The sequence below is a fragment of the Schistocerca piceifrons genome, chromosome 2, assembly GCF_021461385.2.
Source record: "Schistocerca piceifrons isolate TAMUIC-IGC-003096 chromosome 2, iqSchPice1.1, whole genome shotgun sequence".
Lineage (NCBI taxonomy): Eukaryota > Metazoa > Arthropoda > Insecta > Orthoptera > Acrididae > Schistocerca > Schistocerca piceifrons.
The window spans coordinates 494,167,296-494,191,035 of record NC_060139.1 but is presented as its reverse complement, the minus strand read 5'-3'; the positions used below and the strand labels follow the sequence as shown (position 1 = coordinate 494,191,035).

Sequence of the window (23,740 nt, the reverse complement as noted above, 5' to 3'; positions counted from 1 at the left end):
CACCGCGGCCGGTAAAGCTAGAGAAACCTCCAGATCTGTGGAGGATGGTAATATAATGTGGCCGAGAAAAAATGATAGGGACTAATTTACTTGTCTTCTGCCTAGCAATTTGCCCTTCTGTAATGGGAGCTTGTAGTCGATCTAGTCATAAATTGCTGGCTTCATAATGATCTAGTTCACTATAATTACTCGAGTTCATTATTTAATAAGAACTACCATCCTGTCTCCTTATCATATAAATAATTTATATTGTATTTTGATAGTGTTTCATGGGCAAAATAAGAAAGTTGAAGGCGAACTTTTCCCCCCTCCCCCCTCCCCCTCCCCCCACCTCACTGCTCGAGATATTTTGTCCGATTATTTCCCTCGCTGTACATAAAATTTTATCGTGAGAGCTGTGTGGGCATGATCGGTTACTGTTATCGAACAATGACGCCTATCAGCCTACTCATTGTCCTAATGGGGCACCGGTTATAAGAAAAGTGATTAGTGGATCAACAACAAAAGGTAAAATGTCCTTCAGAATTACAGAAATTCCTGTGAGCTGCACAGTACGGAACTCTTAAAAGAAATTATTATCCCTCATCAATGTGTCTTGCTCCCATGTGTAGACAGGTAAGTTACGTAAAGTCACTTACATTGAAGAGTCAAAGAAACTGGTACACCTGCCTAATATCGTCTAGGACCTCCGCGAGCTCGTAGAAGTGTCGCAACACGACGTGGCATGGACTCGACTAATGTTTGAAGTAATGCTGGAGGGAACTGAGACCGTGAATCCTGCCGGGCTGTCCAGAAACCCATAAGAGTATGAGGAGATGAAGATCTCTTCGGAATAGCACGTTGCAAAGCGTCCCAGATATGCTCAGTAATGTTCATGTCTGGCGAGTTTGGTGCCCAACGGAAGTGTTTAAACTCGGAAGAGTGTTCCTGGAGACACTCTGTAGCAATTCTGGACATGTGGGGTGTCGCATTGTCCTGCTGGAACTGCCCAATTCTGTCGGAATGAACAACGGACATGAATGGATGCAGGTGATCGGACAGGGTGCTTACGTTTGTGTCACCTGTCAGAGTCGTATCTAGACGTATCAGGGGCCCTTATCACTCCAACCGCACACGCCCCACACCATTACAGAGCCTCCACCAGCTTGAACAGGCCCCTGCTGACACGCAGGGCCCATGGATTCCTGAGATTGTCTCCGTACCCGTACACATCCATCCGCTCGATTCAATTTGAAACGAGACTCGCCCGACCAGACAATATGTTTCCAGTCATCAACAGTCCAATATCGGTGTTGACGAGCCCACGCGAGACGTAGAGCTTTGTGTTGTTCAGTTATCAAGGGTACACGAATGGGTCTTCGGCTCCGAAAGCGCATACCGATGATGTTTCGTCGAACAGTTCGCACGCTTCACTTGTTGATGGCCCAACATTGAAATCTGCAGCAATTTGAGGAAGGGTTGTACCTCTGTCACGTTGAACGATTCTCTTCAGTCGTCGTTGGTCCCGTTCTTGCAGGATCTTTTTTCCGCCCGCAGCGATGTCGGAGATTTGATTTTTTACCGGATTCCTGGTGTTCACGGTACAGTCGTGAAATGGTCGTATGCCATCGCTACATCAGGGGTGCTGTGTCCCCTAGCTCGTGCACCGTCTGTAACACCGCGTTCAAACTCACTTAAATTTTGACAACCCGCCATTGTGCATAGCAGCAGCAACCGATCTAAAAACTGCGCCACACACTTGTTGTCTTACATAGGCGTTGCCGACCGCAGCGCCGTATTCTGCCTGTTTACATATCTCTGTATTTGAAATACGCGTGCATATACCAGTTTCTTTGGTGCTTCAGTGTACCCTATTAGCTGCTATTTAATGTCACCACTTTGAGGAACTTTCAGTTCAGTATCTCTTGTGAGACTGAAGGTAACTCCATACTCTCTATGCACAGTCATTATGCAAGATGGTCTGCTGGTAGCATTTGAAAACTTACGAGTAATTTCATCCGCTGATTTCATGCTGTTTTGTACAGTCACCGTCCGCAATTCTCGTCAGACCCTGTCCGTCAAAACACGAGGTCTACCTGGTCTCGGTTTAGCGGTGGTTGTTCCTTCGCGTTTCACTTTACAATCACTTCATCAACAGCTTTACGAGTTTTAAATGACTTCCGGAAGTTCAGCCAGGTAACACTTTTAGCGACTGCCGATATTTCGGCGGGAGAACACCCCGCCATTTTCAAGGCAAACTGCAACGGACAGGCGACGTACATGCAAATTTAAAACCTCTGTTCTCGGACTGATGCTGGAAAGATAAAACACACACTGAACAACTAGTGCCACCAAAGATGATCAGTGTCAGAGCTATCGATAGTGAGACTACGAACTCGCAGGTGAGGTAGCATTGACTTTGTCCCTCTGTTTTTTGACAAGGGAGAGAGCCCGACTCCAAACAGAGTTTAAATAAAAACCTCCATCCCTGTTAACGAGATTGCTCGCTAATTTAATCTCAACTGCCTCCTTAATAACACTGTCCCAGTAGCTGGACGTGCATGCCAATATCTCCGTCCTATAGTAACATCGGCGCTCGGACATATCGTGTAGCTAAGCATCTTGCTTCTCTGTTGAGTCCACAAGTAGATCGGAGTGAACATCATATCAGGAACTCAGCTGATTGTTTACGTCGTTTGGAGGGACTGCAGTTGAACGACTCTGATATTTTAGTGAGTTTCGATGTGGTCTCTCTCTTCACTCGTGTTCCTCTGTCTGATTCGTTGCGGTTAATTGAGGCTAGGTTTGGTGCTGAATTAAGTAATCTCTTTCGGCATGTGTTGACATCATTTACTTTTTATTCCGTTATCAGTATTACGAGCAGACAGATGGAGTTGGGATGGGTAGTCCGTTGTCTCCAGTGATCGCAAATTTGTTTATGGAATACTTCGAGGAAAGTCCATTGGAGTCGGCGCCTTTGAAACCCGCCTGTTTCTTTAGATATGTTGACGATACCTTTGTTGTTTGGCCTAACACCTGAACTCGATCCACCCGAACATTCGTTTTACAGTGGAGGTGGAAGAGGATGGTTGCCTTCCATTTCTTGACGTGTTGGTTAGGAGGAAGGATGATGGATTACTGGGACATGCAGTCTACAGGAAACGTACGCACACCGACCTGTACTTACAGGCTAATTGTCGTCACCATCCGGCTCAGCGTGAAGGGGTACTTCGTACCTTGGTACAAAGGACACAAGTCGTTTCCGACGCTGAGACTTTGCCAGCTGAGCTGTCCCATCTTGAAGTTGCATCTTGTCAAAATGTTTGTAGTAATAGACAGATTGAAGGTGCGTTGCGCTATCGACCAAGTGTACATCGGGTGGCTGATGATAATTCTGAGTCGACACCTAAGTCTAGTGCCTTTTTACCTTATGTAGGAAGCACTTCCAACAAGATCGGTCGTATTTTACCGATATACGATGTGAAATGTGTTTTCCGACCTCCAGCTAAAATTAGAGTGCTTTTGAGTTCTGTTAAGGATGATCTTGGTCTGCGTAAGGCGGGTGTATATCGCATTCCTTGTAGCTGCGGCATGGCATATATTGGTCAAACTATCAGGACCGTGGAGGACCGATGTACTGAGCATAAACGGCACACACGATTACAGCAGTCAGCTAGATCTGCTACTGCCGAACATTGCTTGGATACTGGTCACCCCATGTTATATAATAACAGCGAGATATTGGCATGCACGTCCAGCTACTAGGACAGTGTTATTAAGGAGGCAGTTGAGATTAAATTAGCGAGGAACGTCGTTAACAGGGATGGAGATATTTGCTTAAACTCTGTTTGGAATCCGGCTCTCTCCCTTGTCAAAAAACAGAGGGACAGAGTCAATGCTACCTCACGTGCGAGTTCGTAGTCTCACTATCGACAGCTCTGACTTTGGTCACCTTTGGTGGCACTGCTGTTCAGTGTGTGTGTTATCTTTCCTGCAGCAGTCCGAGAACCGAGGTTTCAAATTTGCATGTCCGTCGCCTGTCCGTTGCAATTTGCTTACAAAATGGCGGGGTGTTCTCCCGCCGAAATATCGGTGGTCGCTGAAAGTATTACCTGGCTGAATTCCCGGAAGTTATTTGAAAGTCGTATACGGTAGGAGAAACTCAGGTCTCAGCTTTACGAGGGTTGAAATGTCGCTGATAGATTTGTTACTCATGTGACGTCCTATGGCTAGCCCAAGTTCGAAGACACTGTCTCCAGAACGCACCCATTCTGTTGTTATTGCCCGTTTTCTGACAAGAGAAAGGCCCCCGATTTTTTTTTATACTGGCGAGTCCGCCATCTTGAGGATTAACAGTCACTTGTGCTTTACAGAGGGGTGTCCGGAGACGGGGTACGTACCGTGGGCGGCGTCGCCGTCTGGGGCGGCGCCGGCGCCGAGCAGCGACTCGGTGGGCGCGCGGCTGGCGGCGTCGCTGTCGGCGTCGTCAGAGCCGAGGCTGAGCGCCGACTCGAGGCGCGAGGACAGGCCGGACAGCAGGTCGTTGCTGCCCTCCAGCACCGACAGCAGCCGCGACCGCAGCGTCTGCCGAAGTTCGCCGCCGCCCCCGCCACCGTCTTTAGAGCCCAGGAGGTCCACCATTGCTGAGTCCTGCAGCCACAAAACACGCTCCTGTATTACGCGCGTAACACACTTTCAAGTTACGCACAAATACACGAGGGGCATTCAACAAGTAATGCAACACATTTTTCTTTCTGAAAGCAGGTACGTGTTATTCAGGGTTCCAGTACACCATATTATTCCACACTCTTGTGGCTACAAAAACCTATATTTTAACATTATCTCCGTTCAGCGCGATGGCCTTATGCCGCCTTACTGGGATGGCCTGTACCTCGCGTGGTACTACTCTTCTCGTCGACATGGAGCCAACGTCTTGCTGCAACAATAAACTCTCCATCATCCACGTGCTGCTACCCGCGGGTGCATCCTTTATTGGGCCAAACAGACGGAAGTCGGAAGGTACGTGACACGGGCTGTAGGGTAGATGAGGAAGAACAGTCCAAAAGCCGATAGGTCATAAATAAAACATCTGTTTTCTGTGAAAACCGGCTACGAAGAAAAAAACAGCACATTGTTATGCACGCAACTTTTGTTTAAAAAACACACTCCAAGACAAAAAACAAAAAAAACGACGCAGGACGAAGGCATTACATGAATGGGACGGAAATCGGTAGATGTGATGCACATGTAACGGCAAACAAAGCAGTCGAAAACCCTAAATATTCTAAATGACAGCAGTTGTCAAGAAGCACGCCGTCCAGCAAGAGCAACGTTTATACTTTGTTCATCATCAGCATAACAACTGGTTTATCCAGATGATGAACAAAGTATAAACGTTGCTCATGCTGGACGGCGTGCTTCTTGACAACTGCTGCCAGCCTTCTGTTATCTTTGAATTCCTTCCATATTCGAATCCGAGAAATATATTTCAGCACTGGAACTGTCATGTGCTACATTGATAACGAGTATATCGATAGCAGAATCCACGAAGCCATCCAAGCGCCACATTTTCTCCTTTTATGACGTGTCATTCTGTGTTCCTCCAGCGTTCGGCGGTGACGTGTGACGAAAGCTTCGTTCCAGTAAGTCTGGCAGCTTAAAATGCCTTGTTATTTCTCCTTTTACGTCGGACTGAAACTGCCCACATCACTGCAGTTTAGTCGGACCAGCTGGCTGGAATCTGCTGTCCAAGTTAAATTTGCCGCTAAAGCTGTTGTCCTGTATTATCGCTCAGTCGATGTGCACGCAACGCACAGCATAAAACGTACCCCTGTTATATAGTACATAACTGTACTCGAAGCAGCTTGGCTTCCACTCCACGTGAAACGAAATCCAGTGAGATTCCAGAAAACGCGGAAGAATATGTTGTGTAATGTTTACTTAAGGTTTATTGTTATGATGAACACAGAAGTATTTCTTGCGTTGCTGTTACGTTCAACGGATGACTCTCCAGTAGGTCGGTAAAAACACGCGCGTATTCAAATGCAATTTTGTGTCAAAATTTCAAACAAATGAACATTTACATTTCTGTTTGTATAGATTTTGGCTTTCGGCAACTTCACTATTCAGCCTCACAATATTTTGTACAAAATGGAAATATTTATTCGCAAACAAAAAATAAACACGTGTGGCATCGATAACTATCGGAAATGAATATTAGGTCTCATATATAAACACGTAGACGTCCAACACGTTGAGAGTGTTGTACTATGGAAGACTTTTCAGATCTTCGCCGCTAGTCAGCCACGTAATAAATCTTCAGCATATTTTCATACTCCATTTTGAAATGATAACATTCACCCTAAAGCTGCAGTTGGTTCCAGATCAGCTGTGTTCTGTTTAGTTCATACTGCAGTGGTATTGTAAATTTGCGAGCAGTTGGCTATGTTATCAGAAAGAAGAGGACGTGCATTTTTCGTTAAAATGATGTTAGATACGTGTTAATTAGCGTATATCTGACTAATTTTTCGTTCTAAAGATTTAGGTATTCCAAACGAAAAATAGAAAGACCAAAGAGAAAATTGCACCACAGATCCATGAATTGTACCGAATTATTATTCTACAACGCTATCGATTCAGCTGTATATTCGATTTTCAAAGCCCCCTTAACCGACGAAGTATGGCTTTGCCGTCCACATGTTATGTAACTAGTTTTAAAAATATACGGAATTTTTACTGACCGTTAATGTCGGTAACTGAAGAATTAACAATATCCTCCAAACAAGCTTCATGTAATTATCATTCAGCACTAAATATGTAGAATTCGTAGAATTTACAAACGTTGCATAAAACACAGCCTCATGTCTCACGTCTACAAAAACAACAGAAAATGCTAGAAATTGCTTATTGCGGTGTCTAGTGTGTATTCCTTCACGCGATTCGAAAAACAGTCACTAGATTGAAACACCGACCTTTAAAACTTCTGTGTTCCTGGGCACTCTTTCCTCCAAGAGCGCTTATACGATAATTAGTATGGAGGGGGGGGGGGGGGGCAAAGTGTGGCACAGAGGGGTGGAGGTTGAAATATGTTTAATAGGCGAGGGAGTTGAAGTACTTTTAATACCGGCATCCTGGAAGACGAATGGCGACTTGTAAGTAGCCATAAAAAAGTTTTTTAGTTCCGGCCCTATTAAAAGCTGCGTAATACCCACTTTTAAATCATTTTCTTGTACGAGGAAAACCTGACTACACAATTTTTTTTTTTTCCTTTTTCCTCAGAGCCAGGGTGGGGCGGCCCCTTTTGCTCCCGAGTATGGGGCCCCTGCTGGCCTCCACGTACAACATTCATTTCTACAATATACACGCACGGAAAATACGACGGGGAGTTACCAAGTATTAATTATTAATTCGAAAAATAGATTTACGTAATTATATTTTTGTTCATCTGCAGATGCATGTCTGTAGGCGTGGTACACATAATCACCGCGACGCTACAGTAGCATGCCGCTACAGGAACCGAAACAGAATAGCGCGGCACATTGATAATGTGGAGTATCGTGCTGGGAAACGGTGCTGCGACAGTCCATGGTGCGTTTATGCAAGGATACCGCAAGAATGTACAGTCATATGACGCTGGTAAGTTGACGCAGACGCTTCAAGTGTGGTCAGACAAGCCTGGTCACAAAGAATGAAGAGGCAGACTAATCTCTGCAGAATCGAGAATCGCAAGAGAATGGAGGCTCTGGTGCACGCAGACCGGCACATCACAACGAAGGCGGTTGTGGAAAAGGTGAAAATTAGTTCTGAAATTGTTTTCAACGTCTTCCATGCTATTTAGAACGTAACGAAGTTGCCGCCTGCTGGGTTCCGTATGTGTTAACACCTATTAAAAAAGCCCATCGAACCGAGCCATCTCCGGAAATGTTGCAGCCGCGCCATGAGAATCGCGATGACGTCTTTAACCGCCTAATGGCAATCCGACTTGTCCTGCGTGTATCATGATGACCTCGAGACAACGGAGTATAGGAAGCAGTGGAAACAAGTGGATTCACCACCGTCGAAGAAGGCGAAGATCCAGCCATCAACGGGCAAGGTGATGCTGAGTGAGGTTCGGGGCTTTCATACAGTGGAGCTAACAGATTATGCTCGTAAGGGGCAAACCGTCACAGGAACACACTTCAGAAAACTCGTGACCAATTCACTGGAGACTATCAAGATGAAGCATCACGGGAAGATGTCCAAGGGGATGTCTCCGCGCCACGAGAAGTTCTCAGCTGATTCTGCACGGGACACACAGACACAAGCTGCTTCTCTGGGCTGTCTAAGCCGCGCGGGATTAGCCGAGCGGTCTGAAGCGCTGCAGTCATGGACTGTGCGGCTGATCCCGGCGAAGGTTCGAGTACTCCTTCGAGCATGGGTGTGTGTGTTTGTCCTTAGGATAATTTAGCTTAAGTAGTGTGTAAGCTTAGGGACTGATGACCTTAGCATCACCCACAATTTTTTGGGCTGTCTAATATTAGTCTCTCCCTCGGTATTCGCCCGACACTGCTCCCAGTGACTTCTCCCTCTTTCCTCAGATGAAAAAAAAATCACTGCGCGACAGGGGTTTCCAAAACAATGATGAGGTGATTTTTGGGGTGGAACGTTTCCTGCAGAACCAAAATACCGACTTCTACAAACGAGGTCTACGCCAAGTCATTGACCTTTGTTAAAAATGTGCCGTGTTGAAGGTTGAATATGTAGAGAAGGGCTAACATCAGCTTGATCTTTTCGAGAAGATATAATTTTAAAACCCTGTAGGTAGTCTGTTTAGGTTTTTATGTTGGTAACGCCACATAGCGCTCTTATGTAAGTAGGCTGTTTAGGTTTTTATGTTGGTAACGCCACGTAGCGTTCTGTATGAAAATCACTGACTGTGCTGTGTGCAGTCTGTGGTTGGTTGGCATTGTTGGAATATTCACTATTGTAGTGTTGGGCAGTTGGATGTGAACAGCGCGTAGCGTTGCGCAGTTGGGGGTAAGCAGCCAACAGTGGTGGATGTGGGGAGAGAGATGGCAGAGTTTTGAGAGCGGACGATCTGGACGTGTGTCAGCCAGAAAAACGAAATTTGTAAGACCGGATGTCATGAACTGATATATATTATGACTTTTGGACACTATTAAGGTAAATACATTGCTTGTTCTCCATCAAAGTCTTTCATTTGCTAACTATGCCTATCAGTAGTTAGTGCCTTCAGTAGTTAGAATCTTTTATTTAGCTGGCAGTATTGGCGCACCCTGTATTGCAGTAGTTTGAGAAACGAAGATTTTTGTGAGGTAAGTGATTCATGAAAGGTATAGGTTATTGCTCAGCTGTTAGAAAATCAAATAACGTAAGAGGTTTACGAGCACAGTCATTCATAATTTTTCTAAGGGGAAGTTTCAACCCTTCTTAATCACCTAAAACTCCTCAAAACTTATAATAATAGAAAAAATTGCGTTTAGCATTATGATAATAAATCCGGGTGGCTCAGCGACCTGGATGCAAGTCTTTCTATTGGACGTCACATTGACGACCAGTGTGTCCCTAACTTCCTCCGTTATCCAACCGGGGAAAGGGTACCTACAGTTTCAAGGGGAATCCGAACCTAGGCCTATCAATTACCAGCTACGCGCTTTACCGCGCAGACCACCAGGACGAAACGTAACTGAAGTGTGGTACGCAACACCCAGCTTAAAACGACTCACATAAAAGCAAAGCTGGTTCACCTGCCTAATTTCGTGTAGGATTTCCGCGAGCACACAGAAGTGCCGCTACACGACGTGCCATGGACTCGACTAATGTCTGAAGTAGTGCTGGACGAGTTGACACAATGAATCTTGCAGGGCTCTTCGTAACTCCGTAAGAGTACGAGAGGGGGTGGGGGGCGGACTCTTCTGAAGAGCACGTTGCAGGGCATCCCAAAAATGCTCAATAATGTTCATGTGTGGCGAGTTTGGTGGCCAGCGAAGTGTTTGAACTCACAAGACTGTTCCTGGAGCCACTCTGCAACAATTCTGGACGTGTGGGACGTCACATTGTCCTGCTGGAACCAATGCACATATAGAATGCACAATGGACATGAATGGATTCAGGTGATCACAGAGGATGCTTACGTACGTGTAACCTGTCAGAGTCGTATCTAGACGTATCGGGGGTCCCATGCACACGCCCGACACTATTACAGAGCCTCCACCAGCTTGAACAGTCCCCTGCTGACATGCGGGGTCCATGGATTCATGAGGTTGTCTCCATACCCGTACACCTCAATCAGCTCGATACTCGTCTGACAAGGCAACATGTTTCCTGTCATCAACAGTCCAACATCGGAGCTGACGGGCCCAGGCGAGGCGTAAAACTTTCTGTCGTGCAGTCATCATGGGTATACGAGTGGGCCTTCGGCTCCGAAAGCGCATATCGATGATGTTTCGTTGAATGGTTCGCACGCTGACGCTTGTTGATGGCCCAGCATTGAGATCTGCAGCAATTTGAGGAAGGATTGCACTTCTGTCACGCTGAACAATTCTCTTCACTCGTCCGTGGTCCCGTTCTTGCACGATCTTTTCCCGGCCTTAGCGATTTTGTGTTTTACCGGATTCCTGATGTTCACAGTACACTCGTTAAAACTCACTTAAATCTTGATACCCTGCCATTGTAGCAGCAGTAACCGATCTAACAACTGCGCCAGACATTGTTGTCTTACATAGACGTTGCCGACCGCAGCGCCGGATTCTGCCTGTTTACGTATCTCTGTATTTGGATACGTATGCCTATATGAGTTTACTTAGGTCATGTAAATGAGATGGTAAAAAATACTTTTCCTAAAATACATACTTTTGCGGTATCCATAGTGGTGAAATGTCGTCAATTATCAAAATATGTGTATATTATCTTTGCCTTGAAGTAAGCATAGGGAATGAGTTCTGTATACCTTAGACCTAGAGGCAGGTAGAATACACTTTACGTAGGTGACTAAAGATACGTTCATGTTGTCTGATTTAACAAATAATTTTTCTATATGAGCATTACACATAACAAAGAAAAAAAAGATGTGATTTGAAAATCCTAGTGAACTACTTCACACGCACTGGAAATGGTGGTAACGACGTTGCAGGGAAACAATGATTTGCTTAAATGAAATGGATGGATGAAATTAATGTATCAGTTCTGCAGCAGCAGGAAGAAAACTAGTGCCGATGAATGAGCCTTTTCTGCGAAAAAAAAGAAAAGAAATCCATTCTGGATTCGCGCTGTGGCAAAAATTTTCATTAGTCACGATATTTTCGTTAGAATGCCGGTTCACTATTTCTGACTGGTTTTGACTGATTTCATTAATGTCACTGCTTTTCATTAATGTCATCCCCATCGTGCATACTGTATACTTTCCACTGAATCTAACACAAGTGATATGTAACCATTTTGGCGGTGACCACCTACTCCAGTCACCCAGTGGCGTGTGACGGGGGGCTGCACAAATGCTCAGACAGTTTAATGGTGAAGCCTACGAATTGAGAAAGCAAGAAATTTCTGGTTCGACTCCCAGGCTGCCACAATTTTTCATTAAACACTATATAAACAACTTACTCTGCAGCTGAGCACAAGTAATCACACGAAAAGTAAAAAACAAAAAAAAAGGATGTTCAGATTTGATATTACGCAAATAATGTTAATAAGGAATGTAATAACCATTTGCAGGAGTGCAAGTCAGAGTGTGCTGTGAAATGCTTTTAATTAGTTCTACCGGAGCTGAATGTCATTTCTTGTTACAAGTCCGCTCTTAGTGCGACAAGCGCGCTACAACCACCAACACACCACCTGAGAGCATTTCAGATATGCTGTACGGATCCGGAAAACAGCCAACGAATAAACCAAATATCACGCATTTGTTAAGTTATATTGTTCAGAAACGTTGACCAAGTATTTAGATATAAATGATTAATCGATTAACCGCAGTTTTTCGACTTTTTAAATTTTGGCATAATTTGATTCATTTTTGTTTTCCGTAGTACATTGTTTTCACGTAGCTAGTTTCATTACAATGAAGTACGAGTAAACTTTCTAACAAATGACAGGAAAGGGTCCGCCACGGTAGCTGAGTGGTCGGCGCGACGAAATGTCATGCCAAGGGGCTCGGGTTCGATTCCCGGTTGGGTCGGAGATTATCTCAGTTATCTCCGCTCAGGGACTGGGTATTGTGTTGTCCTGTTCATCATCATCTCATCCCAATCCACACGCAAGTTGCCGAAGTGGCGTCAACTCTAAAGACTTGCACCAGGCTAACGGTCTACCCGACGGGAGGCCCTAGCCACATGACACGACGGGAAAGAGCGTAGTTTAAGAGGTTGAAGGCTGACGCTTCACTGATCTGTTGACGGTTGTTAGATCTGACATTGTGGCTACAGTTTTTCAGGAATAACCTCCTTTGTTGCTGCTATGACTACCATGACGCATCGCTGTTCGGTTTCTTGAGATCGAGATAACCAATATTTTGAATAGTTTCTTCAAAGAAACAGCACATATGGTAGCAAAAAGCATAAAACCAAAACTATATCTCCCTGGACCATGTGTTGCACTCAATTATATAAGGAGCAGTCAAATGAACGCGGTCAGTCGCTGACGGAGCCAGAACCGCACACAATTTTTCTCCTTTCTGTCCGACTGAAACCTCGGGCCGCCAAAGATGTGAAAATTACACGGTGAAAGATCCGGTCTGCACGGAGAATGACGCAGTCTTTCCCAAACACACCATTGAAGCGTAGCGTAGTGCTCGTCCGATTGGCAGTGTGGGGTGGGCGTTATCGTGCGACAGTATGATTCTGTCCCTCAGCATTCCTGGGCGTTTCGACTTTATTATGCAGTTTCTGACAAGTGCCTTCATAGCGTTGTCATTGATTGTGGTCCCACGCTTGAGGAACTAAACGAGCAGAGGGCCTCTGCTGGCGAAGAAGATGGTTATATGACCTTACTGGAACTTCTGTGGACAGCTTTGGGTTTGTTTACTTGGGGAGATGTGGGATATTTCCACGTTGGCTTTGCCGTTTGCCCTCGGGCTCAAAATGGTGGCGATCTGAAGAAAGATACGCGGCCGACCGCGTTCTACGAAACAGGAATTGATTGCTTCGTCTCCCAGTGGGATAAATGTCTTAACCTGTGTGGTGATCACTTTGGAATGGAACTATTCCATGGTCCCGTTGTGGCGGGTGTTCATTTTCATTTGACTGCCCGGCATACATAACATTTTGTAAGATGTCGAGATCTAGCACAAGATCAGATTGAACTAGGATAGAACGGGAGCTCGGTCTGGTAGTCGATGTAACTTACGGAAACCGTAGAAAATGTGTTGTTGGCAGGATATTTGAAACCTCTTTTTACTGAACGTGCGTGCAGTGTTGAAATCACTGAGGTACCATATATTATGGTATCGAGAGAAAGTGTCAAATCCGTAAAACACCTACAGAAGAAGTTGACACACTGAAACGCCAAAATTAGATTCTTAGGCAATGAAGTTAAGATAAACAAAGGACGAGCGCAACATACGCTTCCCAAATCAAGACTGTTAAATGGTGTTAGACGGGCAGTTAACTAATAAGGTCGGCCAATCCAGAATGTAATCTATTACTTCGTGCTGCAACACAGCAACAGCGTCTAAACAATGACGAGGGTAACGGCGAGTTTTGTTATCAAAGCAATGTCAGCTGTTTGGCGTCACAATATAGTGCAAGAGTAGGCCATTGCTCTAAATACTGGCGTGGCGAACTCTGAGAACTGTTTAAGGTCCAGTCAGCAAACGCCATGTTGAGTGTTTGTAGGTGACTCAAGTCAGCTGAGGTATGCTTGGTTAGACGACAAAAAAAGGATGCATGCAGTTTTTATACACGGAATATGCGCAATTAGGAAATATTGCCTGAGGACTGGTGCATTACTATTGTAACTGGAGAAAAAGCCGTTTAGGGAACTTTATAAAAATCTACTTTATAGCTTCTTAGTGGCTTGCATCAATTTAATCCATCACTTGTACAGTCTCCTCCTGTTGGTGATAGTGAATTCTTTAACGTAATCCTTCATTAGGCATTTTTGTAGATGGTGAATGTTTCATTTTCAACTCTAGGTATTTAGATGCTGTGGTAGTTCCAGAGTTTCTTGTTTCCTAGCTCCTGACGCACCTATAGCTCTATGGAATCCACAAGTCTGTAACAATACTTCTGATTCCTCTAGTCCCCATAGATCACCATCACATGCCACCAAATACCGCTAGAGGTCCACAAAAATTTTTTACTTTATGTTTCTTAGGAATTAGTCCCAAGAATTTTCTAACAGTACCTTACATATAACTGAAATTTTAATCTCTCTATCGTTGTTGCTAGTGGCGTCTGGGTGGCGTGCAGTCGCAATATATTTTAGGAGGGGCGTTAAATAAGTGATCCAACACTTTTTTCTCGACCAGTTTCGGTTCGAAAATTTGTTGTGGGACGTCGTGGAATATACAATACTTCTGATCCCTCTACTCCCCATAGATCACCATGACATGCAACCAAATACCGCTAGAGTTCCACAAAAATTGTTTACTGTATTTTTCGTAGTAATTAGTCCCAAGAATTTTCTAATAGTACCTAACATACAACTGAAATTTTAATCTCTCTATCGCCGTTGCTAGTGGCGTCTGGGTGAAGTGCAGTCGCAATATATTTTAGGAGGGGCGTTAAATAAGTGATGTAACACTTTTTTCTCGGCCAGTTTCGGTTCGAAATTTTTTTGTGGGACATCGTGGAATATTCCCACTTCAGCCACTATAGTTCTATGAACTTCCGGTAGTTGGCAGCGCTGTCCATAGCATAGAAAATGGGGTCTGTAAGGGAGAGCGTTCCAAGTACAGAGCGTCATTGACTTTCCTTTAGCGGAAAGTCAGAGCATCGTAGATATTCATAGGCGCCTGTAGCATGTATACTGAGAAATGGCAGTGAAGAAAAGCACGGTGAGTCGTTGGACTAGGCGTCTGTCATCATCGTAACTATACTCATGCTCATAAATTAAGCGTAATCGCAGAATGTGGTGCTACACAACGTGGCGCTAATAGCATAGGCACATAGAGAACACACACGACACAGATCTATAAGTCCACGGTGTTGGTGATAAGTTGAGAGAACCGTCTCGAAACACATGTGCAACAAAACGCCACTGTTTCCTGCTCATGTACCCCGACATCAATATGGGATATGATCACCATGCACACGTACACAGGACGCACAACGGGTTGGTATACTCTGGATCAGGTGGTCGAGCAGCTGCTGGGGTATAGCCTCCCATTCTTGCACCAGTGCCTGTCGGAGCTCCTGAAGTGTCCTAGGGGTTTGAAGACGTGCAGCGATACGTCGACCGAGAGCATCCCAGACGTCCTAGATGGGGTTTAGGTCTGGAGAACAGACAGGCCACTCCATTCGCCTGATATCTTCTGTTTCAAGGTACTTCTCCACGATGGCAGCTCGGTGGGGCCGTGCGTTATCATCCATCTGGAGGAAGGTGGAACCCACTGCACCCATGAAAAGGCGGGCGTACTGGTGCAAAATGACGTCCCAATACACCTGACCTGTTACAGTTCCTCTGTCAAAGACATGCAGGTGTGTATGTGCACCACAATCATAATCCCACCCCACACTATCAAACCACGACCTCCATACAGGTCCCTTTCAAGGACATTAAAGGGTTGGTGTCTGGTTCCTGGTTCACGCGAGATGAAAACCCGGCGAGACTCACTCTTCAGACTGTACCTGTATTCGTCCGTGAACATAACCTGCGACCACTGGTCCAATGACCACGTACTGTGTTCTTGACACCAGGCTTTACGGGCTCTCCTGTGAGCAGGGGTCAGCGGAATGCACTTTGCAGGTCTCCGGGCGAATAAACCATGTCTGTTCAGTCGTCTGTAGTCTGTGTGTCTGGAGACAACTGTTGCAGTGGCTGCGGTAAGGTCCCGAGCAAGGCTACGTGCAGTACTCCATGGCCGTCTGCGGACACTGATGGTGAGATATCGGTATTCTTGTGATGTTGTAAACTGTGGACGTTTCCTGTCTGCTAGAACCGTTGCCATAATCTGGAGATCACACATTGTGGCACACAGAGGGGTGCTGCGACCTGGTGTGTTTGATCAGCCTCCAGTCGCCCTAGTATTCTACACCTCGTAACGTCATCAATATGTGTTCCTTGAGTCATTTTCAACTCACAGTCACCATTAGCAAGTCTTGAAACGTCTGCACACTTACTCGCTGCACCGTACTCTGACATGCACCAACACACCTCTGCGTATGTGGACTGCTGCCAGCGCCACCGCAGGTCAAATGCACCGCATGGTGATACGCCGAGATGATTTAAACCCGCAAACCGCCCACCAGAGTGTTGTTTCACAATGCATCAGCATTATCCTTAATTTATGAGCACGAATGTAGGTCGCGCAAACCTGTCCGAGCTCACGCGTGCCGGTCGGCTGGCTGCACACGCCTCTGACTGCTGAAATGCCTGAACGTGCAGACACACTGATTCGAGGTGATCGACAGATCACAATCCAATACCTCGCTGCACAACTGGACGTCTCGTTTGGTAAGGCTGACACACCCTTTCACCAGTTGGGGTACTCCTCGCTGCCTAGCAGAAGATCACGAAGAGCAACGAAGGACCTTACAATTGTTTGTCGAACATCATCACAGGTGATGAAACATGGGTTCATCACTTGGAATCGGAAACAAACGGTACCTGTTTCCTATCCATGGGGTGGCGCCAAACTACCTCTCCTCTGAAGATAAAAATCAAAGCCGTCTCCTCAGCCGGTAAAGTCATGGCGCCGGTCTTCTGGGACTCTGAAGAGGTTGTTCCGTTTGACGTCTCCCCTCATGGTCCAACGATCAACTCTGAACTGTATTGTGTTACTTTCAGGGAATTAAGAAACGACTTCACCGTGTTCGCCGCTACAAAAATGCGAACGAACTTCTCCTCAACAACGCAAGGCATCATACAACTCTGCGCAGGGAGAGAATCTCACAAAACTTCAATGGACTGTTCTTTGCCATCCACTCTACAGCCCGCATCTCGCATCTTCCGGGTTCCATCTGTTTGGCCCAATGAAGGATGCACTCCGCGGGAAGCAGCACGTGGATGATGCAGATGTTACTGTTGCAGCAGGACGTTGACTGCGACGTCGAGTGATACCATGCGGGGTACAGGCCGTCCCAGTCAGGTGGCGAAGGCCGTGCACTGAACGGAGATTATGTTAAAAAATAGGGTTTTGCAGCCAAAAGAGTGTGGAATAATATGGTGTATTGGAATCCTAAATAAAACTTACCTGCTTTCCGAAAAATGTGTTGCATTGCTTATTGAACACCCCTCGTATTAAGCGAATGATTGCATACTAAGTTAGGCTGTCTGAGGTAATTTGTAATGGTCACGTATCTAAATACATCCGAAACTTTTCAGTTTACCATCAACATACACTTCTAGGATGAGTGAATAGTACACAGAAATCCATAAACTTGACCTGGGGAAACTTTTTGATGTTGATGACAATAGCTCCATCATACTAGAGCGATGGCTCTGAAAAATGTTACTCTTCAATACAGAGAACTAAAATAGCAGGTTTCCAATATTTTTAAATTAATGTACCTCCCCTTGCAACACTGGCTCTTGATCTGAGGTGACAACTTCATCCCTGTAAATAAAAGGGTGCTTGTATAGTTAGCTGACGAATATTCTTACTGAAATATGAAATATAAACTTTTTTGCTCACTCTATATTTAAGTTAGTTTGTTGTTTTCATAGCAAAAAGGTGTGTGTGTGTGTGTGTGTGTGTGTGTGTGTGTGTGTGAGAGAGAGAGAGAGAGAGAGAGAGAGAGAGAGTAAGTTATTCTCGTACACTGTCAGTTTTTCTCCTTAATAACGTGTAAATAAATACAGCCGTTACTTTTAAAACGGAGATGATAAGACAGCGGGTTTGCGATATTTTGCAATTAATGTGCTTGGTTCAGATGGCTCTGGGCACTATGAGACTTAACATCTGAGGTCATCAGTCCCCTAGAACTTAGAACTAGTTAAACGTAACTAACCTAAGGACATCACACACATTCATGCCCGAGGCAGGATTCGAACCTGCGACCATAGCGGTCGCGCGGTTCCAGACTGAAGCGTCTAGAACCGCTCGGCCACAGCGGCCGGCCAATTAATATGTTTCCCTCTACAAGATTGGCTCTTGCTCCTACGTGTCTACTTGATCCCTATAAATAAACGGGTGCAAATAACATTAAGTGACGAATTTATTTTCGTAATGAAATATAAACTTTTGACTTGTTCTGTATTCAAGTTGGCATGTCGTTTTAGTAGTGTGTGTGTGTGTGTGTGTGTGTGTGTGTGTGTGTGTGTGTGTGTTTGTGTGTGTGCGCTCTCGTACGTGTGTGCGTCTGAGAAAGGGTAAGAGAGAGACTACGTTATTTCTCGTACGTAATTAATAACGTGCCATATGGCTTCTGTGCAGATTTTTATGACCAAACGAGAGTTGTGTAGAAATAAATTGTCACTTGGTCTGGATGTGTGATTTCCCTAAATCATTTAAGGCAAATGTTGGGATGATCCCTTTGAAATCGGACCGCCGATTTCCTTCCTCATCCTTTTGTAATCCAAGTTTGTTTTCCGCTCTAATGACCTTCTTGTCGATGGGACAATAAACCGTACTCTTCCTCTTTTCCTTCCTTGTTTCCTTCCCGTCTTGTCATCCTGATTCAGTTTTTCTGTCGTGCCCTAAGTATCTTGAGCGCCACGGCCAAACATTTCTGTCTGTGTACTCATTATATACTGCAGTACAAGTCAATTGCATTCAGATATCTCTTGTTTCATTATTTTCCAGTTTCGTTCGTCTCTCACAGTCAAAAACACTTCTTTCGCGAACTTCGCTATTGACGGTGTCTGGCACGGCACCCAAGCATCGGACAAGCGCGCCGGAGCTCCACAGTACCTACAACCACTGTTCAACAGCTCCCACCTGCATACTCACAGCCGGCATACTCTCGTCTGTTCTTCTCTCGCTCAGTTCTGTTCTTATCCAGGGCGGATTGATGTTTTCTCCTGAGGACTGAGTTAATTAAGTGTCCGACAGTGGTACGTCAGTTAGGCCTATTAAGAGCTGGTCTGCGGCACTCAATATTTTCTAAGGTGATTGCATGATATTTAAGGTAGTTAAATTGAGGTGAACGCGTTTCAGTGTAATGCATAAAAGTTATTTATGGAGTTAGTTCCCTACAATCATTAGGAGGAGATCAGTTTCAACCGCTACGCGTGGCCTGAAGAAGACTGAATATAGCAGTTGAAACCGTACCAAGGTGCATTGATCAGTATCGTAATTAAATATCAAATGATATTTTTATACAAAAAAAAAAAAATGAATTCCAAAGATGCTATTCAATGAGAGTCAAGGTGTCCGAGAACAAAACTTAAGGACGAAAATAGCTTGCGCTTGATGTGTTACTGCATAATAAGATAGCTTGATGAAACTTGGACCATATATAGAAAAAACTGCGTAAGTACAGTACAGAAGGTAACTGAAAGAAATACGCGATCAGACGAACAGAAATACACTCCTGGCCATTAAAATTGCTACACCACGAAGATCTGCTACAGACGCGAAATTTAACCGACAGGAAGAATATGCTGTGATATGCAAATGATTAGCTTTTCAGAGCATTCACGCAAGGTTGGCGCCGGTGGCGACACCTACAATCTGCTGACATGGGGGATGTTTCCAACAGATTTCTCATACACAAACAGCAGTTGACCGGCGTTGCCTGGAGAAACGTTGTTGTGATGCCTCGTGTAAGGAGGAGAAACGTGTACCATCACGTTTTCGACTTTGATAAAGGTCGGATTGTAGCCTATCGCGATTGCGGTTTATCGTATCGCGACATTGCTACTCACGTTGTTCGAGATCCAATGACTGTTAGCAGAATATGGAATCGGTGGGTTCAGGAGGGTAATACGGAACGCCGTGCTGGATCACAACGGCCTCGTATCACTAGCAGTCGAGATGACAGGCATCTTATCCGCTTTGCTGTAACGGATCGTGCAGCCACGTCTCGATCCCTGAGTCAACATATGGGGACGTTCGCAAGACAACAACCATCTACACGAACAGTTCGACGACGTTTGCAGCAGCATGGACTATCAGCTCGGAAACCATGGCTGCGGTTACCCTTGACGCCGCATCACAGACAGGAGCGCCTGCGATGGTTTACTCAACGAATGGTTTACTACACGAATGACGAAACGTCATTTTTTCGGATGAATCCAGGTTCTGTTTACAGCATCGTGGTGGTCGCATCCGTGTTTGGCGACATCGCGTTGAACGCACATTGGAAGCGTGTATTCGTCATCGCCATACTGGCCTATCACCCGGCGTGATGGTATGGGGTGCCATTGGTTACACGTCTCGGTCACCTCTTGTTTGCATTGACGGCACTTTCAACAGTGGACGTCACATTTCAGATGTGTTACGACCCGTGGCTCTGCCCTTCATTCGATCCCGGCGATACCCTACAATTCAACAGGATAATGCACGACCGCATGTTGCAGGTCCTGTACGGGCCTTTCTGGATACAGAAAATGTTCGACTTCTGCCCTGGCCAGCACATTCTCCAGATCTCTCACCAATTGAAAACATCTGGTCAATGGTGGCCGAGCAACTGGCTCGTCACAATACGCCAGTGACTACCCTTGATGAACTCTGGTAATGTGTTGAAGCTGCATGGGCAGCTGTACCTGTAAACGCCATCCAAGCTCTGTTTGACTCAATGCCCAGGCTATCAAGGCCGTTATTACGGCCAGAGGTGGTTGTTCTGGGTACTAATTTCTCAGGATCTATGCACCCAAACTGTGTGAAAATGTAATCACATGTCAGTTCTAGTATAATATATTTGTCCAATGAATACCCGCTTATCATCTGCATTTCTTCTTGGTGTAGCAATTTTAATGGCCAGTAGTGTAGTTTTATTCGAAGTCGATAACTATACTATAGTCAGCGCGACTCATGGTGGTCCCCTAGACATTACAAAAGGCGGGACTGATTCTTAGAAGGGGAAGTGATAACCAGAGACGGCAGTGCGTGTTTTGCAAGGTGCTCCCATGCTGGTCACAAGGCTCGTAATGGGTTCTTGCGGTAGAGCAGCGCGGTTGGCAACTGTTGAATGGTCATTGTTGCATATGTACGTGCTGCAGTATTTCTCCCAAACGCATCCCACGCACCATCAATGGGATTTAAGTTCGTGGAACGGGCAGGCCAATCCATTTGTCGAATATCCTCTTCGTTTCAAGAGTTCTTCACCTGCATAGATCGATGCGATCGCACATTCTCATCCACGAAAAAGGAAGTCAGGACTGATTGCGACCCCCGAAATGCGTATGGGGAAAGAGAACAGTGTCACAATAGCGCTGACCGTGAGTGTACGATTTGGTCAGTTGGGCCGTGCAAAATTAGGATTAAGCCTTCCCACACCATTACACACGGACCAACAAAACGATGTTTGACAATGTTCCTGGGTACATTATATGTTGACACCTCTCACCACATGAAGGTATATCTACCACTGTCGGGTATAATGGTTTTCATGTTCCAAATGCTGTTGCGTGGAGAGGCATAATGTTGCATGGGCGTCTTTGAATACGGTGCACTCACTGGTCAACGTAATTGCGGTACTGTACTTCCCCATGTGCGTCTTTGCAGGGTTTCATTTGGTCCTGACTTCATTCTTATCGAAGACAATGCGTGACCGCAATCGAACAGCGCAAGGGGAGGAGGTCTTGGAACGAGATGATATTTGGCAAAGGGACTGACCTGCCTGTTCCCCCGACTTAAATCCCATTGGCCAACTGTGGGATGCGTCGCGAACGTGTTGCAACACCTCCACATGCACGAACGAGCATCCAACAGTTGGCAACCGTGGCGGTGGACGAATGGAACGCCCTACCACAATTTTGTACTGGGCACGGGAGAACGTTGCTAAGCATGCACGGCCTATTAACAACAATGTCGCTCCTTCTGTACTTTCCAGTGGACCGCAATGAATCGTAATTACTGTCGTTGAACAAAAATGTCATTTCTATTCGTCTCATTGCGTGTTTCTTTCAGTTACCTTCAGCTACCTTAGACGCAAAGTCATCGAGTAAAACAGAAGTAATATCCAGCGTTCCCCAAGGAAGTGTTATAGGCCCTCTAATGTTCCTGATCTATATTAACGACATAGGAGACAAGCTGAGTAGCCGTCTTGGATTGTTTGCAGATGAAGCTGTCATTTAGTCTCCTGTAAAGTCATCATATGATCAAAACGACTTGCAAAATGACTTACATATGATATTGTATGATGCGAAAAGTGGCAATTGACACTGAATAAGGAAAAGTGTAAAGTAATTCACATGAGTAGTAAAAGAAATCAGCTAAATTTCGATTACGCGATAAGTCACACGAATCTGAACCCTTTAAATTCAACTAAATACTTAGGGATTACAATTACAAATAACCTAAATTGGAACGATCACATAGATAATATTGTGGGTAGAACACTTAGAAGGTGCAACAGGTCTACTAAAGAGACTGCTTACACCGCGCCCGTCCGCCCTATTCTGGAGTATTGCTGTGCGGTGTGGGATACGCATCAGGTGGGACTGACGGATGACATCGAAGAAGTACAAAGAAGAGTAGCTCGCTTTGTATTGTCGTGAAATAGGGGAGATAGTGTCACAGACATGATACGTGAATTGGAGTGGTAATCATTAAAACAAAGGCGATTTTCGTTGCGACGGGATCTTCTCATGAAATTTCAATCACCAGTTTTCTCCTCCGATTGCGAAAACATTCTGTTGCCACGCACCTACATAGGGAGAAATGATCAGCACGATAAAATAAGAGAAACAGGGCTCACACAGAAAAATTTAAGTCCTCGTTTTTCCCGCGTGCCTTTCGAGAGCGGAACGGTAGAGAGACAGCTTGAAGGTGGTTCATCGAACCTTCTGCCAGGCACTTTATTGAGAATAGCAGACTAATCACGTAGATGTAGATGAACTAAACTGTAGCAGTTCAGTCTTTGCATAACCCAAGTTTCGTCGAGCTACATTACTTGGAAGGGACAATATCATACGAAATCTACTTCCTTCCTTATGTTTTGGACACCTGTGCATTTCTTCCTTTCACATGTCTCGCGAAATGACCATAACGACAAAATCAGAGAAAGCAAACCTAACACAAAGGTTCAACGACAATTATTCTTTTCACGTATGATTGGCGTATGGAAGAAGGAGTAGGCAAAAGATAGTGGTACTAGGAGTACCCTCCGTAATATACCGTAAAGCGATTTGTGGAGTTAGATGTAGATGTAGATACTGTTACGTGGTCACCTGTAGCCTTCAGTTTCAACAGTCAGAGCGCAGAAATGTCCATATTGTGACCGCCTTGTTTGGCCTTCTTAGTCGACGTGTTATAGTGTAACGATTTCAAGAACATGTAGTTGTGTATAGATGTCTGACTCGTGATTTAGTTTGCTAGTAATTTCATGACCCCATTAGACGTCGAAACAGTTCCATGTTCGTGTTACCCGATGCTGGGAAATATAGAAAACGAAATAGTTTAAATCGAGCCAAGGAAACTTTACACTCATTACGTTCCGATCTTTTAAAACCTGGCCCGCCTCGTATCGCAGTAGATAAGCGTAATGTTGTAACAGCTGAT

At 45.2% G+C, this 23,740-nt stretch overlaps 1 protein-coding gene across 1 annotated transcript in view; it reads right to left on the bottom strand.

The window, feature by feature from the left end:
• The window catches only part of LOC124777965 (uncharacterized protein KIAA0513), a 257,665-nt gene that overhangs the window by 173,664 nt on the left and 60,261 nt on the right, over nucleotides 1-23,740 (bottom strand). The window contains exon 2 of the mRNA XM_047253524.1: nucleotides 4,380-4,629. Within this exon, the coding sequence (XP_047109480.1) occupies nucleotides 4,380-4,620 (241 nt within the window). The 5' untranslated portion in view covers nucleotides 4,621-4,629. The remainder of the gene's footprint in view (nucleotides 1-4,379; nucleotides 4,630-23,740) is intronic.